Source organism: Mesocricetus auratus, unplaced genomic scaffold, assembly GCF_017639785.1.
Source record: "Mesocricetus auratus isolate SY011 unplaced genomic scaffold, BCM_Maur_2.0 Super-Scaffold_100021, whole genome shotgun sequence".
NCBI lineage: Eukaryota > Metazoa > Chordata > Mammalia > Rodentia > Cricetidae > Mesocricetus > Mesocricetus auratus.
The window spans coordinates 3,359,387-3,376,089 of NW_024429202.1; the positions used below are offsets into that span (position 1 = coordinate 3,359,387).

Here is a 16,703-nt window from a genome sequence, read left to right on the forward strand (position 1 = left end):
GCATGACTTGAAGATTCCAGAAGGATAAAACTAGACTCACGTATTTTCCACATTTTGGTATGTAAGAGCCACCAAGAGCCTTATGCACACAGAAGTTCAAACATATTCACTAAATGTAGGGGCAGATGGTATATGATAAATCTTATATAATATTGGCAAAGTGGTGGGAGACTTGGTTGATGGCCTCATTTGTGAGTTAGGAGATCACAGTTGCACCCACACTCCCTGATAATCTAATGCACGACTCTGTGTAGGATAATGACATGCCAAAATGGCATTTGGATGGATACTGTAGGGAGAACTAGCTTGGAAAGAATTAGAAATAAAACATTTTGCTATTTTACTGATAAAAAAATGTGGATTGGGAGTTTATTGATTAGTCACAAATATGAATATTCATCCAATAAATGCCAAAATTTTTCACACATGCCTTTATCTCCAATCTAATTTAATTCATTTCTTAAAAAGTGACTTTTAAAAAGCACAGCAACTGTAGATTCTCTTTTATTTTAAAGAAACCCCAGAAAGCAAGGTCAGCCTTACTTAAAACTTGAGTTATCTTCATGTTAGAACAATCTGATACTTAAAGTTGGAGAACTGAAAACACTGCATTTTTTATCATATAAGACACTTTACAAGTATTTCAGCTACAAATATCTACAGATGGTCCCTGATTTGGAGGGCTTAAACCTGATTTTTTTTTAAATTTTATTTTCCAGTTTAAATTTAGATAAGAAACAAGGTTGCTTCACAAGTCAGTTCCAGGTCCCTCTCCCTTTCCCTCCCCTCCTCTCGTGCCCTCCCCCCAACCCTCCCCCCCCCCCCCGTTATCCCCTCATTCCCCCAGGGAGGGTGAGGCCCTCCATGGGGGTGTCCATAGTCTGTCATTTCATATAGGGCAGGGCCTAGACCCTTCCCCAAGAGTTCAGGGTGAGAGTGCACCTCACATTGTTCTATGGGAGTCCAAAGTCCCCTGATTTTTTTTTTTAACCTTATCATGGAGTGAAAGTGGAAGGGATATGCAGCTGAAGCCTCCACATTATTCTCTCCCAAGGCCAGGCAGCAGGAGCAAGCTGTAGCAGGCAGCCGTCTGTGCTCTGCAGCGCTCTGGGCTTCGAAGCCTTGCTGCTTAGTGGGGTGGAAGTCAGCACATTGTCACTACATGGCATTTTATGTTTACAAGGAGTTCATTGCAACACAATCCTATTGTCACCAGAGGCTGTTCACATAGGCAGGATTTTATAGCACAATGCAGTAATCAATCTATCAACACCCGAGAATGCACACACTAAGCAGCTGTAAAGGGGCCTGTCTTCCTAAAAACCACCAGTCCCCCTACATTAGAAACTTACAGGTAACTGACAGGAGGTTTACCACCAAACACAGAACTGAGGAAGAGATTGCTATTGGCTCTCAATCACAGCTTCATGTTAATAATGCCTAGAGATTTCTGAGTTTTGGAGACAAGGCCCAGATTGGCCTTCAACTCAGAATCCTCCTATTCCAGAGTCTCAGTGCTGGGGTTACATGCAAACCATCATGCTCAGATCAGGGGCACAGTTTTAGTAGTTATGAACCTCATAACTGATACTTTCAACCACTGTTGATGTATTTTGAAATCACCCTCCAGGTGAATTCATTATCTGGGGTTAAGAAGCATTGAATTAGTGTTTAGCCATGGAAAAATAATTGTCTTATTTGTTTTCTTGACAGAGCACCAAAACGAGGACATCCTTTTGAGGAAAGCCGATGACGGGGTGACGGGGTTCTATTTGTATTAAAGAGACTCACTCACCTGCCTTCTGGCAATGCACGATCTTCTCATACACCGCATCTGCATTCTCAATCAGAGCCTTGAGAGACTGCATCATCTGTAAGGGACAGCCACACATGAGGTCACACCGGACAGCCAGGCCTTAAACACAGGCAGGCAGGTTCACGTACAGGTGAGAAGGACAAACCAAACATCTTCACGTTTGTGGGACTGAGAAGAACTGCACTCCAGGTATAGGTACGCTATAAACACTGAACCTGCCTCGGAACAGCAGTGAGTGAAAAGTTACAACTAGAGAAGTGTGATCAACCAATCTGGGGGCTCTGCTGGGTTTGTGTTTATTTTTGTCTGTTTTTTGAGGTATGGCCCTTTACTGCAGTCCAGGGGAGCCTGGAACCTATTAGGAGGCCCAACTGGCCTTAAAATGGGACAAATTTCCCACCTCAACCTTCTAAGAGTTAGGATTATAAGAATGAGTCATGATGCCTGGCTTTGAACTGAGTTCTAAATTCCCCTGCCCTTTTACTTTCGATCATTTTTTTTTAAAAAGATCAATTTATTTTATAAATAGCTCTAACACTTAGAAAATTCAGCAGAACTAAGGATGCGACTCAGTGGTAGAGCAGTCACTGAGCACCCAGGTCCAAGGAAACAATCCCTAGCAAAACACACACCACACACATGTGTGAGCATGTGCACACATACACACCATACACATAAACATGCGCGCACACGCACACACACCACACATACCATACACATGAACACGCACACACCACACATGCACACACACACACCACATACACACATGCAGGCACATACACACATACCACACACACACACACACACATATACACACAAGCACACACATACACATGCACAGTCACTCACAAAAGAAAGGGGGAACCACTAGCAGTATGTGATACCATTCATCACAAACAGTATTAAGAGTACCCCATCTCCTAAAAATGTTTCTCCTGATGGCTTTATTCAGCGCCTGGCTGAGGACTAGGAATTAGCGGACTTCTAGCTGGCTGTCAGATAAAGACAGGGGACATGACCAGGTAATAAAGATGGTGAGCTTCCAAGCATCTTCCTTACCCTCCTCACCTGAGACAAAGTCTGGCAACTTAAAACAAAGGCTTTATGGATCAGCAGAGCCCCTATGGTGGACTGGCTCAGCAAGTTCAAGGCCAGATGAGGGCGTGTCACTCTACAAACTAAAACCACTCTAAATTAGGAGAGGAAGACCCTTCAGAGGGCAACCCTGGAGCAGAGACCAAATTTTCTGTCCAAGTGTCCCCTCTGCTGGGGGGGGGGTCTTTTTCTAAGTGCCTACTGTGTGTACTTCCTCACCTCCACTAAGAGCCTACTGTGTGTACTTCCTCACCTCCACTAAGAGCCTTTCTTCAATTGCTGACTGTCTGCTGGGTTTGACATTTCTTCCCCGCTACCTGGCAAGCTCAAACATCTTCCTGCCTTCTCATTTTTTAACTGGCAGAGAAAGTGAACCTGATCGAGATTCCCAGACCTGAATATACTTCTGTTCCTTTAAATTCTACTTTGTTTTTCTTTGTATTGCTTATCACTAACTGCCAGCATAATTTTGTAGTAATATACAGATTGCATTATTTGTATATATCAGAGAAAGCTACATTTTTGTTCATGTATTTAAAATATAACCCGCCATGCCTCTTAAGTGCAGTACAGCTGTTTGGACAGCACTGGTCAGTTTCCTGTGCTGTAAGTCATAGCTTCATGCTCACAGATGACACAGAACCTCAGCCCCCTAGGCGAGTTTGCACTTTGGAATCCAGTATTTTAACATGCCCTCTTTTAGCTCTGAGTAATTCATGCAAATTAAAATATTCTGTCTTACAGCTTAACATATTGAACAGACAGTGATAAAAGGGACAGTTAAGAACTCTATGCTGACATAAAGTCACTTGTGCCATTACAAACTTGCATACTGAAAAGGTCCAAGCCATTATCAGGAACCTTTGTTCAGCTCTGATGTTCAGCAAAAAGAGTTCTGAAGAAACATGCACTTTTCTAAGCAGGGTCGGTTGCCACAGCTCATTACTGAAGAAATGGCTAATAGTGGCCCATCAATAAAGCAGGCAATAAATGAACGCAGTCGTGAGGCGCCAGAGCAGGCAGATGGAGAGCAAGACCACCGCATCACCAAGGCTCACTCACACAGATAACTCAGGGCAGAAAAGGTAAGGATCTCTGAGCTCCAGCCCTGGTGCAGCCTTTCACGAGGACAGTATCAACTCTTTCAGAATAACACCCTTCTTATAAAAGGAGCTTATTAAAGACATCACACCTCATAATGCAAGGATTGAAAACCTGGCCCAAGGAAGACACTTGAAAATGGTGGATGTCACACTGCGTCTCCATTAACTCAAGAGCCCAGCAGCACATATTCAGCCCGCTCACAATTAGCTGCTCTTCCTGTGCTCTTTGGCTCACACGCTCTGCCAGCACATGACCAACTTTAGTCTACTCGTGAGGTCTGCTGTGCAGCTCAGAGAACCAACACAGCACTGGTTACTATGAGGGGCGCCTTCTAAGGAGACCCCCAGAGCCTCCACCATTCTCCCTTTCCAGCCGTACAGTGTGTGCACTGAAAAATGCTTGGGAAAAATCTCAAGGGTGTGGACAGACAATCTCTCCTGCTTCCCGTGCTCGTAACTCTGTAATTGTGTGTGTGTGTGTGGGTGTGTGCGCACGCGCGCACGTGTGCGGGGCACCTATGTGTGCGCAGGCAGATGCTTTTTACCCTCTTGGTCGGTGACTCCTCTCTTGCTCTCTCCCCCTCCCTTGTCACATGACCCAGCTCAGTCTGGCCAAGTTCACTCTGGAGTCTCCAAGTGTCTCCGTCTCTGCTTATGCGTTCCCTTTTATCTACAAGAAGCCTTCTCTGGCACCACAGCTCTTCCCAGTCATGTCCTTCTGGCTTTGCTTTCTTTTCCCCCGTCACCGGTGTGGCCGAGTCTGAGCTAGGTGCTGATGCAGGATGAAGAAAGCTGCAGACTCCGAGACTGAGGCAGGGGAGAAGACAGATAAACGGGCAACTACAACGCACGGCCTTCCAGCCAGCAAGCGGCCGGGGTAACCAAGTACTAGTTAGGCACAGCCCTTTGGTAGTGTGTGTAAGGACATCCACGCTGATGCCTACATCCGGATCTGGGTATGGCTCAGGCTTTACTACAGGGGCCTTGGTGGTACCTATTTCTTCTAAGCGGTGTGGACAAAGAAAGGTGGCTGGCACTCGGGTGGAGAACAGTTTGGTCTACCAGTAAACAGCAGCGGGTATCACACACAGTGTTAAAGGGGGTTCCAGAGGGGAGCATCCCCAGAGATAGCAGGAGTAAACAACCAGCAAAGCTGGCGGGAAGAGAAGACCTGCAGTCTTCAGCCAACACATTCCCCCAGTCACAGCTGTCGGGAAAGGTCTGCACCATTTCCATTTGAAGAAGGACTGTATCTTTTTATAGTTAGGGGTATTTGCAATCAAATGAATATTTGGTAAAGACTAGCTCCTGGTCCTTTCCCAGAGCATAGAATGCACTAACCTGCAAACCTGGGGCTAGGTGTGGGTCTTCCTAAGGGGCAGCTGGTGCCGCCCTTCCATTCCACTGTGGCTCTGAGGATTCTGCAGGTGCAGCAGAATGATTCAGTAAGATGAAATTCCTACCTGGGTCTACTGTCATAGCCGACCATTAGAGTATGGATGCTGATCTAAGTATTTCTGGCCTCCTCCATACAAAGCATAAGTGCTGTATCTCACAGGACTGCTCACATGGTCCATGTGAGGAAGTTAGGTTCTTAGCCCACAGATGTGAACAGCAAAGAGCCAACTGAGAGGCCAGGCACTTTCCCAGGGGCATCTGGGACAGAAACGGAGGAGTGGGTCTGGCTACCCCATGTGCCTTCAACATCATGGTTTCCTGAGTAGCAACTGCACAAGAGGGAAAGGAGTTTTAGTCAGAGGACACTCCAAAGCAGAGGGGACTGCCACTCCTGCGAGGCAGACATTCCAGCCAGAGGACACTCCAAAGCAGAGGGGACTGCCACTCCTGCGAGGCAGACATTCCAGTCAGAGGAGACTTCAAAGCAGAGGGGACTGCCACTCCTGTGAGGAAGGCAATGAGAAGGGAAGAGCATGCCCACTGTGACACTGGCTCAAGGTCGTTGGTTTTCCTCGTAAATCTTAAGGTTTATTTTTCCATGCTGGAGATCACAGACTTGCATGCCAGCAAGTATATTGTACTGCTGCTGAGTTTCAAGACTAAAACCACCCTTCCAAATGATGTTTCAATACAGCACTCAGGAAACATGTTTAAATTATTAGGTCAATGAGCAAATTCCTTGACTGTTTAACAATTTATTACTATAAAAGAAATAATCTATACTTAACATGAACACACTAGAATAAACATCTGAGACCTGAGTGCAGACCAAAGCAGATGTGTGGGGATGAGTACGCTCCCTTAACTGTTCTGGCTTCTCTGTGTATATTACATTGATATGACAACAGAATGCAAGGCCAGATAGAGTGGCTGATTTTCTAAACATTATTCACAAAACTCAGGTAAAATAGCTTCATCTATCTCTACTCAGCACAGAGGTGTGCGGTTTGGCACAGCAGCCAGATACCCACTGCCAGATGGAATGACCAGCCACAGGGCATGGGCATTATTTAATCTGTACAAATACCTTTATACAGTCACTGCCAATGGATTTTTTGTTAGTGACTTGTTTACCAGTAAGCTCTTAAATTTCTAACACTAGTGCACTAGGAAACTATGGCTTTAACACAGCTCAGAAATCATCTAATAAATCTGTTCAACTCTAATATAATGTTTTAATACAAAACTAAAGCAGATGGAAAGAAAATTTTTAACCAAAAGAAGTTAAAATTTATGTTTTATTAAACTAGAAAAATCAGAAATGCCTTTCATAAGGTCTCTGTTTTGAATGTAACTCCCATGTTAGCCTAAGCTCTGTAAATAAAACCATGAAAAGAACACACTTTGCTCACTAAGTTGGTATCAGTTACTGCTTTATTTCCTGCTTGAAACCTGCTTCTCACGAGTAACAGAAATCTGGTTTTGGAATAAGAATACTAATGGTTTCATATGAGGATTCTATATCTGGTTTTTAGACAATTTCTGTTACCTAAGGAACACAGATTTTTCTCAACAAAAGTAATTTGCCATTAATTTTCTTTGGGTGACAAACTTCAGTGACATCTTCTGAGAGAGTTTCTTCCTGTCATTTTCTCTGAAGATCCCTAACCTCCTGTGCTCCCTCCCTCGCCCATCATCTTAACAGGTGGAGGTGCCTGTGGTAGTCACTGCAAGTCTCCATTTTAACTAATTAGCAAAGTATCTGTTCTTTTATGTGGGGTCATTGAAATTTACATCTATCAGTTAAGAATTTCCCAAAACCCATAATTTGAAGACCATAGTTTACAAACACGCTGGTCACTGAATGGCCATCCACACTAACATTCCTAGACGTGTGAAGCCATCCTGGAGGTCATGTGAGGTCAGGTGGTGCCCAGGCCTGGGGAAGACCCTGGGTGTCCTGGACCAGGGAGAATCTGCCTGAGGACTCCAGGAGTAGGGAACAAAACTACAAACAAGACCTGAGGATGCGGCCTTCAGCAGACAGGCACCAATTCAGCCCAAGGCTGTCTTCTGCCACTAAGCACAGTCTTGTGAATGACACCCGTGCTGGGGTTTGAATGTGGGCCTCCAAGCTCAAGGCACTGGTGATGGACACTGCTAAGAAATGGGTGTCTTAAAGTGTCCTGGGGTCCTCTCCTGTGAAAGGATTGCACGCCTCACTCAGGGGCTTCTAACGGTGGTCAGAGGCTTTCCCTTTTGCCTTCTCCCACGCTGTGGCAAGAGAAGAATTTCCTCACCAGATGCTGGCACCTGTGGACGTCTCAGTCTCCAGAACTGTGACATACATTACCCAGCCTGCTGCATCTGGTCATGGCAGCACCAGTGGCTTGAGGCTGTCTCTAAAGCTCAGTGTCAGCCAAGGACAGCTTGCTGATTAGAGTACATGCTGCTCTTGCAGAGAACCCAAGTTTGGCTCCTGGCACCCACACTGGGCAGCTTACAACCACCTGTAACTTCCTATCTGACACCTTTTTTTTAATTTTTTTTAATTCAACACTGACATTTTATTTTCTGAAGTTTATCATAATTTTACAAAACAGAACAAAACAAAAGAGCAGGTATCAAAACAGCAGTTTATAGAATTTCTGCACTGGTTCTCACCTCAGTGACTCTGGAACTGGCATCTTATGCAAAGACTAACCAGGCTGATTCCCTCTGTGCATTCACGTGATTGTTTTGGAACTACTTCATAATAATAACTTTTTACAAGCACCGGTCTTTTTTTTTGAGAACCAATTTGGTTCTCAATTTTTTTTTTCACTGTGTGACATTTTCTTTCTTAAAAAACACTGAGCTGAAACACAGAATACATATTTGTTTGGATCAGAACCAAATTTTCTGAGATCCCCATCACCTGAAGAACACTGAAGACTTCATTGGGCATATGAGATGTTACAGTGAATACTTGGGTAAATGTCTAAGGCAGCTATCTTATTTCTGAAGAAAGCAGTATTTCAGACAGACGCTGCTTGAGTTTGAATTACATTAGTTTCAATGTCCTTTCTGACTTGGGGTAGTTTCCCCAGTCAGACTTATTATCAGAAGGAAATGTGATGTATGCCTATCTGACACCTCTTAGTGGTCTCCATACAATCGCTTGTACACACACGCATAGACAAATTTAAAATAACTTTTTAAGAGGAAGACTAGAGAGACGGCTCAGCAGTTAAGCTCTTCCACCTAAGTCTGTTCCCAGAGCCCATGTCAGGTAGCTCACAACTGCCTGTAACTCTTGCTTCTGGCTTCTGTGGGGGGGAGGAGAGAGAGAGAGAGAGAGGGATGTGGAGCTGGGGATGAATATGATCAAAGTAATTCTCAAATAGTTAAAATGGAGAGAGCAAAGGCATCGGCAGGCGTCCACTGGCGGGTGAGGTGAGTGTCCGCAAAGGAGCCGAGTCTGCCATCAAGGGAACTCTGCATCATCATTTAGTAATCTTGGACAACACCACTGCACATGCAGCCCTGGAAATTACTACACCATATAAAACTACATAATTCAACATACAGGACTTTATAAGGGAAATAGGGTCTCATGTTTGAAATAACATGAATGAAATAAAACACCAAGCAGACAAAAGCAGTACCATACTCCCACACACTGAGAAATGTGGCACTTTACCCTGGAAAAGCCCTCTAGCGGAAGGAGGCCTGAGAAGGTGCAGCTTGTGCTGTGAGCCTGTGAGGTAGCGCAAGAGGGGCTCTTGAAGTCTCACGGGTGCCCACGGCTCACGGGTGCCCACGGCTCACAGGTGCCCACGGCTCACGGATGCCCACAGCATATGGGTGCCCATGGCTCACGGATGCCCACAGCTCACGGATGCCCACAGCTCACGGATGCCCATGGCTCACGGATGCCCACAGCATATGGGTGCCCACGGCTCACGGATGCCCATGGCTCACGGATGCCCACAGCTCACGGATGCCCACGGCTCATGGATGCCCACAGCTCACGGATGCCCATGGCTCACGGATGCCCACAGCATATGGGTGCCCACGGCTCACGGGTGCCCACGGCTCACAACACAGGCAGTGAACCTGGGAAACTGTTCTCCCAGCACAGCTCTGTTTCATCTAGTGCCTTTATAGCCAAGAATGTGCATTAGGAAGTGGGAAATTTAAGATACTTGCAAAATGTTCCTAAATGTGTCAACTGGGAACAAATTTGAACAAATTTGCATTTTCAGATCAAATGCAATCCCAGTATTCACTACTAAGGGGGGTTATTTCCAAATCTTTCTGGGTTTTGTTTTGTTTTGTTTTTAATGAAGTGAAAATTTTAACCCATTTCTATCATAATCAGCTGTGGCATCACATAGGTCTCTTACATAATGCACTCAACCGTTCCCATATCCTGCCAGAGAGGATGGCAAATATGCAGCGTCTGGGGCTGTGAGTGACCCGACAACAACCCAGAGAGCCAAGACGTGTCTGCTTTCAACCTTTTCTGACATTCCCAACACTCAGTCAAGTGCGGGTGGTTCTCGGGATGGGGAGGCTTCATGCCCACAGCTACCACCCAGAGCCTCCTGCACACTGGGTTTCAGCCTGCATAGCAGCAACACTCCATTTTATCTGACTAGACTCTACATTAGAAAGCTCTTTGACCACAGTAAATGTCTCTATCAGTGAAACTTCAACGCAGTTTCTGAACTGACTCAAATAACGCAAAGGTAACACCAAATGCTTAGTACACACAGGAGGTAGAGGCTCTTCTTACTGAAACAGTCATTTGAATTCAGTAAAAATTCCATGAAAATAGTGTGGCGCTGTCAAAATTACCCACACCCCCGGACTCTCACTTGTCAGCTGCTGTGGTAGCGTATGACAGCAGAGGGACCCAGTGTTCATATTCGTGGACTTCTCTGGGAGGTACTCCAGAGTGAGCCGCCAGAGCCTTAGTAACACACATTTGATAGCCGGGAGGTGAGGAAGGAGCACAGACACGGGAAACAGCACAAAGAGGAAAGTGGGAGAAAAATTCACTTCTCAAAGAATAAACTGGGGGGGGGGGCAGGTGGACAGACTGGCAGCAAGCCTATACGAGTCAAAGTCACAACAGTTCTTCTGGTGACTTGGAGCTTGGAGACCGGAAACTGAATGCACACAATGGTTGTCTCACCAATACCTAGATTTGACAACATGAGATATTTTTATTTCATGCAACCAACTGAATAAATGAAAGTCAAAACAAACTTCTAGTTAAAAGAAACCCCTCTTACTTCTGAACTAATGGGGACATGGCATGTCCCCGTGCTACCAAACATATGGAAACAGGCAGGGACTGGCCACCCCGCCCGCTATGCAAACAGCCTGAGGAAGACTGAAAAGGGCTCAGAGGAACCAGGACTTCTAAATGTCCCTAAAGAGCTGGTTCTGAAGTTAATGTACTGAGACTTAGACCACTATAAACTGCTGGCTATATTTTAAATTCCTGAATTTTAAATTTTAGTTTAGCTTTAAATCAAAATGTTTAAAATACAAGTGCTTTTTAAAAATATATTACTTCGAACAGAATTTTTTTAAAAACCCAGAATTTTAGATTTGATCTTTTCTATTTCTATACCTGTACAGTATTATATTCATAAGGAAAACAAAAATGTTGAAATATGCACATCAAAAACAGAGCTTATATTTTAAAAAGGAACTTCATGAATTATAAAGTTAACCCCATCTAATCTGTATGATTTCTACCAGTTCAAAAAGTTTGCCCTTTTGTGAATTTTTTTTCCATCTAGAGAGTACCAGGAAAGCAAATGTGTGTGTGTGTATAAATTGTTTCAATTATCTTATTACTCCATTCTATGATCAACCTTTAAATATAGATATCTTGCTGGGGAGGAGCTTGGTATGCAACACATCATTTTAGAAATGATCACTATGGGAACACATTATCTTGAAAGTTGCTGATCTTAAAGATGAATATATACAAACCACCAACCTGTCCTGGGCCTTTGGTCATGTCAGCCTCTTACCCACTGATTATCTAAACCGTAATAGCCGTGTTGTAGTGAGAAGTCCACGTGCATCTGTTTAAGGGGTACCAAGGATTTACTAAGATAAGGGGAAATACACTCACAAACACAGGATATGGTAAGTCCAGTTGCAGAGTCCTTGGAAAGTTGGGGACCAAACACCTGACCTGGTCTTTACCAGCCTCCCTCCTTCTTTTTTAAGAGGTCACATGGGCAGGCGAGAAGTACCACCTCTATCAGGCCACATAGCCCAAGGTCATGAGTGAAGCAAATACCCACTACATTTCCCCTTTTTTGTCTAAATAAAAAGGTTCTAAACCTAATACAAAACTATACACAGTAAGAACAATTATCAAGTATTATCCAGGAGAAAGAAAGGGTAATAACATACACAAAAATGGAACTACAACCAACAAGAACAATGTCAAGTACGAAACACATATTAAATGTCCAGGCTACAGGTAATTAGCAAATAACAGAAATTAATCTTATAGCTGTCCTATCCTGAAGGGTATAAGTCTTGTACTTGATATTCCTTAGCTAAGATACGAGAGGATAGTGACTGTGACTATCTAGTTTTCAACCCATCTAAGACCTGAGAATGAAAACAATATTACCTGAGCAAGCAGGAAGTACAAACAATTGACTTCTAAAAGATGCAAGAAATGACAGTCACCCAAATGCCTGGACAGTCACCCAAAGTCTCTCTGCAACATTGGAGCAACAGACTTTGGCTATATGTCTAAAACATCTGACAGAACATTTTCAGAAGCAGGAAAATTTGAAAGACTGTCCTACCCTGTCTTGGTAAGGTTCAGTAGTCACTTTTCCTCAATATTTTCTTCTCCAGACTGGACAGCAGGCTTACTGTCAGCAGTTGAGGGAAGGGCAGTTCCTTGACCAATATCTAGTTTTGCCAAGGAGAAAACAAGATCTCTATGGAGTGTCTCTGGTGCCCATTGTTCTCTTGGGAATAGCTCTGTGTCTCATGTCAACAGAATTCTAAACTACTGAACCATTTAAATGCCATATTCTGTAGGTCTTTGAAGTGTCTGAGGACTACCTATATACATAGTACATCTCTGTAACCTAACAACATAACTAAGTATGACAAACATGGGTGACTATTAGCCTGTAATTTTTAATAACCTATATAGCTTAACAACTAAAGCTTCAGATTATAAAAACAATCTTCAAACATGTATATAGCATGAGGACAATTATCTCTAAATTGTAACAATATATAAAAATAACTTGATCAGAAGTAGAAATACATAGTGCAATATGACAAAATATCCTTAATTTGTATCAGTATACAAAATACCTTAAGGAGAAGTAGAAACATACGTACAGTATGACATAAATAATTTTATGTTTGTGTATAAAAACATTGTAAACATAAATAGGAACATACACAATATGACAAATACAATTTTGAATTTGTATCAATATGTAAATTATCTAAGGAATACAAAAGTAATTTTATATATTTATCAATATACAAGAATCTATACCAATGTTAACTGTCTAAAGCTAATAGTTGCTACAATATTTTACAAGTAGATACACTAATCTACTATCTATTCTCCCTCTTTTTTTTCAAAAGAGATTCCTGAGTCTAAATTCATTATTCCAACCCCAACCCTATTACAACTTATAACCAAACCCTATCAGATGACAATTATCCTTGACCCTGAGAAAACAAAATCTGTTGGAAGAGGGCAAGTCGTTTTCTTAGAATTGCTTCCTCTTATCTAGAGGGTGATGGTATCTCTATGGAATCCTGTAAAAAACTAAAATAACGGTTAAGTCTTAAGAGGATTAGATGTAATGTTTGTAGCCAGTCTCTGAGCACTGGGTAAGGTTTATCCGAAGTTCTGGCTAGAGTTTTTTAAGAAGGTGGACCATCTTTGTCAAAAATCAAGTGTTTGTAGGAGTGTGGATTTATATCAGGTTTTTCAATTCCATTCCATTGGTTAACCTGTCTATTTTTGTGTCAATACCAAGCTGTTTTCAGGACTATAGCTCTATAATAAAGCTTGAAGTCAGGGATGGTGATGCCTCTGGAAGTTCCTTATTGTACAGGGTTGTTTCAGCTATGCTGGGTCTTTTGTTTTTCCATATAAAGTTGATTATTGTTATTTCAATGTCTGTGAAGAATTTCGCTGGTATTTTGATTGTGTTGAATCTGTAGATTGCTTTTGGCAAGATTGCCATTTTTACTATGCTGATCCTACCTATTTAAGAGCATGGGAGGTCTTTCCATTTTCTGGTATCTTCTGTAATTTTTTTTAAAGACTCAAAGTTCTTGGTATACAGGGCATTCACTTATTTGGTTAGCGTGATCTCCAGATATTTTATGTTGTTTGGGGCTATTGTAAAGATTTTCTCTGATTTCTTTCTCAGACCACTTATCAACTGTAAAAAAAGAGCTACTGATTTTTTTTGACTTAATCTTGTATCCTGCCGCTTTGCTGAAGGTGTTTATCAGCTTGTAGGAGTTCCCGTATAGAGTTTTTTTGGGTCACTTATGTAAACTATCATATCATTTGCAAATAGTGAAAGTTTAAGTTACACAATGGAAAAAAGATAGCATCTTCAACAAATGGTGCTGGCATAACTGGATATTGGCATGTAGAAGACTGCAGATAGATTCATGTCTATTGCCATGCACAAAACTTAAGTCCAAATGGATCAAAGACCTCAACATATATCCAGCCACACTGAACCTCTTAGAAGAGAAAGTGGGAGGTACCCTTGAACGAATTGGTACAGGAGACCGCTTCCTGAACATAACACAAGTAGCACAAACACTGAGATCGACAATTAATAAATGGGACCTCCTGAAACTGAGAAGCTTCTGTAAGGCAAAGGACACAGTCAACAAGACAAAAAGGCAGCCCACAGAATGGGAAAAGATATTCACTAACCCCACATCTGACAGAGAGGGCTGATCTCCAAAATTTACAAAGACCTCAAGAAGCAAGTCTCCAAAATACCAAAGGATCCAATTAAAAGTGGGGTACAGAATTAAATAGAGAATTTGCACTAGAGGAGTCTAAAATGGCTGAGAGACACTTGAGAAAGTGCTCAACATCCTTAGCCATCAGGGAAATGCAAACCAAACAACTCTGAGATACCATCTCATTCCTGTCAGAATGGCTATAATAAAAAACACCAATGACAGTTTATGCTAGAGAGGATGTGGACAGAGGGGAATGTCCTCCACTGCTGGTGGGAATGCAAACTTATACACCCTTTTTGGAAATCAGTATGGAGATTCCTCAAGAAAATGGGAATCAGTCTACCACAAGACCCAGCAATTCCACTCTTAGACATATACCCCAAAGATGCACATTCATACAACAAGGACATCTTTCCACTATGTTTATAGCAGCATTATTTGTAATAGCCAGAACCTGGAAGCAACCTAGATGCCCCTCAACTGAAGAGTGGATAGAGAAAATGTGGTACATTTACACAATGGAGTAATACTTAGCGGAAAAAACTAATGGAATCTTGAAATTTGCAGGCAAATGGATGACACTAGAAGAAACCATCCTAAGTGAGATAATTCAGTCACAAAAAGACAAACACGGTATGGACTCATTCATATATTGATTTTAGACATGAAACAGGGGAGTGCCAGCCTACAATCCCACTGCCAGAGAGTCAGGGAAGATCCTAAAGGAGATATGCATGGTACCCCAGAGAGGGGGAGCGAGACAGGATCTCCTGAGGGGAATGGGAGCATGAAGGGAGGTGAGAGGGACCTGACAGAAAGAGAGGGGTCGAAGAGGAGGGGAGAGGAGGTCATGGTGGGGCAGGAAGGTTGAGTCAGGAGAACAGAGGAGAGCAGTGTGAGAGATACCATAATAGAGGGAGCCACTATAGGTTTGAGGAGAGACCTGGCACTAGTGAGATTTCCAGAGATCTACAAGGATGTCACTAACTAACAATCGAAGCAATAGTGGAGACTACCTTAAATGCCCACCCCTGATAATGAGTTTGACTACTACTCTATATGCCATCCTAGAACTCTCATTCAGTGGCTGATGGAAGCAGAAGCAGACACCCACAGCTAAACACTGAAATGAACTCCTGGAAACCAGTTGCAGAGAGGGAGGAGTGACGAGCAAAGGGGTCAAGATCAGCTGACCTGAACAAGGGGGAGCTCATGGACCCCAGACTGATAGCTGAGAGGCCAGCATGGGACTGAATCAGAGCCCCTGAATGTGGGTGTCAGTGAGGAGGTCTTGACATTCTTTGGGGCCTTGGACAATAGATCATTATTTATTCCTGGCATCCAAAAGGACTTTGGGAGCCCATACCACATGGAGGGATGCTCTCTCAGCCTGGACACATGGGGGAGGGCCTACCTCTGTCCCGGAACAATATGACAGACTTTGGAGATACCCCATGAAGGGCCTCCCTCTCCCTGGAGAGTGGAGTTGGGATTGGGATGGGGGTTGGGGGACGGGGGAGGAGGGGAGTAAGAGGGAGTTACGATTGACATGTGAAACAAGCTTGTTTCTAATTAAATAATAAAAAAAAAGAAGATGGACCATCTCAGCTAGCCACTTTGGAATTGTCTTGAGTAGTTAGTAGTCCAAAGCCAATACTTGAATGTTGTTTCTTAGCTCGATGGTATCATTATGAACCAGGTAGAATCACTGTTGTGGGGCCCCATCTTCCTTCTGGAGACTTCAGAGATTTCTGTTAGGAAAATTTATTGTTCACTGTGGAAAACTTAAACATTATTAATATCAAAACAGAAAGTTAGAGGCAGGCGGATCTCTGTGAGTTCGAGGCCAGCCTGGTCTACCGAGCCAGTTCCAGGACAGCCTCCAAAACAATACAGAGAAACCTTGTCTCAAAAAAACAAAAAAAACCCCAGAAAGTTTAAATTTTAAGATGCATAGTTAACCAAAGAAAGGTATCAAATAGTCAAAAATAAGTATGGGGAGAAATAGAATTTTGGGAGGATATAACAGAGTTTTGACAACAATAGTCTCTAGATTTTTGGTTATCTACTGTCCCACAGCAGGTGGTTCTTCTGATCTGAGACAGAAACTCTGAATTTTTCTTTTCACAGCATGCTTGGATTTAGAGAAGGAGAGCGCCACATTCCAACTCCAAAGCCAGGTTTGATTTTTAATTGACTCAGGACTACAACTTTTCTGAGAAGTCAAGAGATATAGATGTTTAGGTAGTGAGATTTTGCCTGCAAAGAAAGTTGGTACCATAGGTCAGAAT

The 16,703-nt window shown here is 43.0% G+C and overlaps 1 protein-coding gene across 4 annotated transcripts in view; it reads right to left on the bottom strand.

Annotated features, from left to right (window-relative positions):
* The window catches only part of Plcl2 (phospholipase C like 2), a 151,255-nt gene that overhangs the window by 28,575 nt on the left and 105,977 nt on the right, over positions 1–16,703 (bottom strand). For 2 of the 4 annotated variants that reach the window (XM_005072415.4, XM_040729176.1), the window contains one exon: positions 1,796–1,871. The exons of the other annotated variants lie outside the window; for them this stretch is intronic. In XM_005072415.4, coding sequence (XP_005072472.2) covers positions 1,796–1,871 — 76 coding nt within the window. The remainder of the gene's footprint in view (positions 1–1,795; positions 1,872–16,703) is intronic. 4 annotated transcript variants of the gene reach the window in all.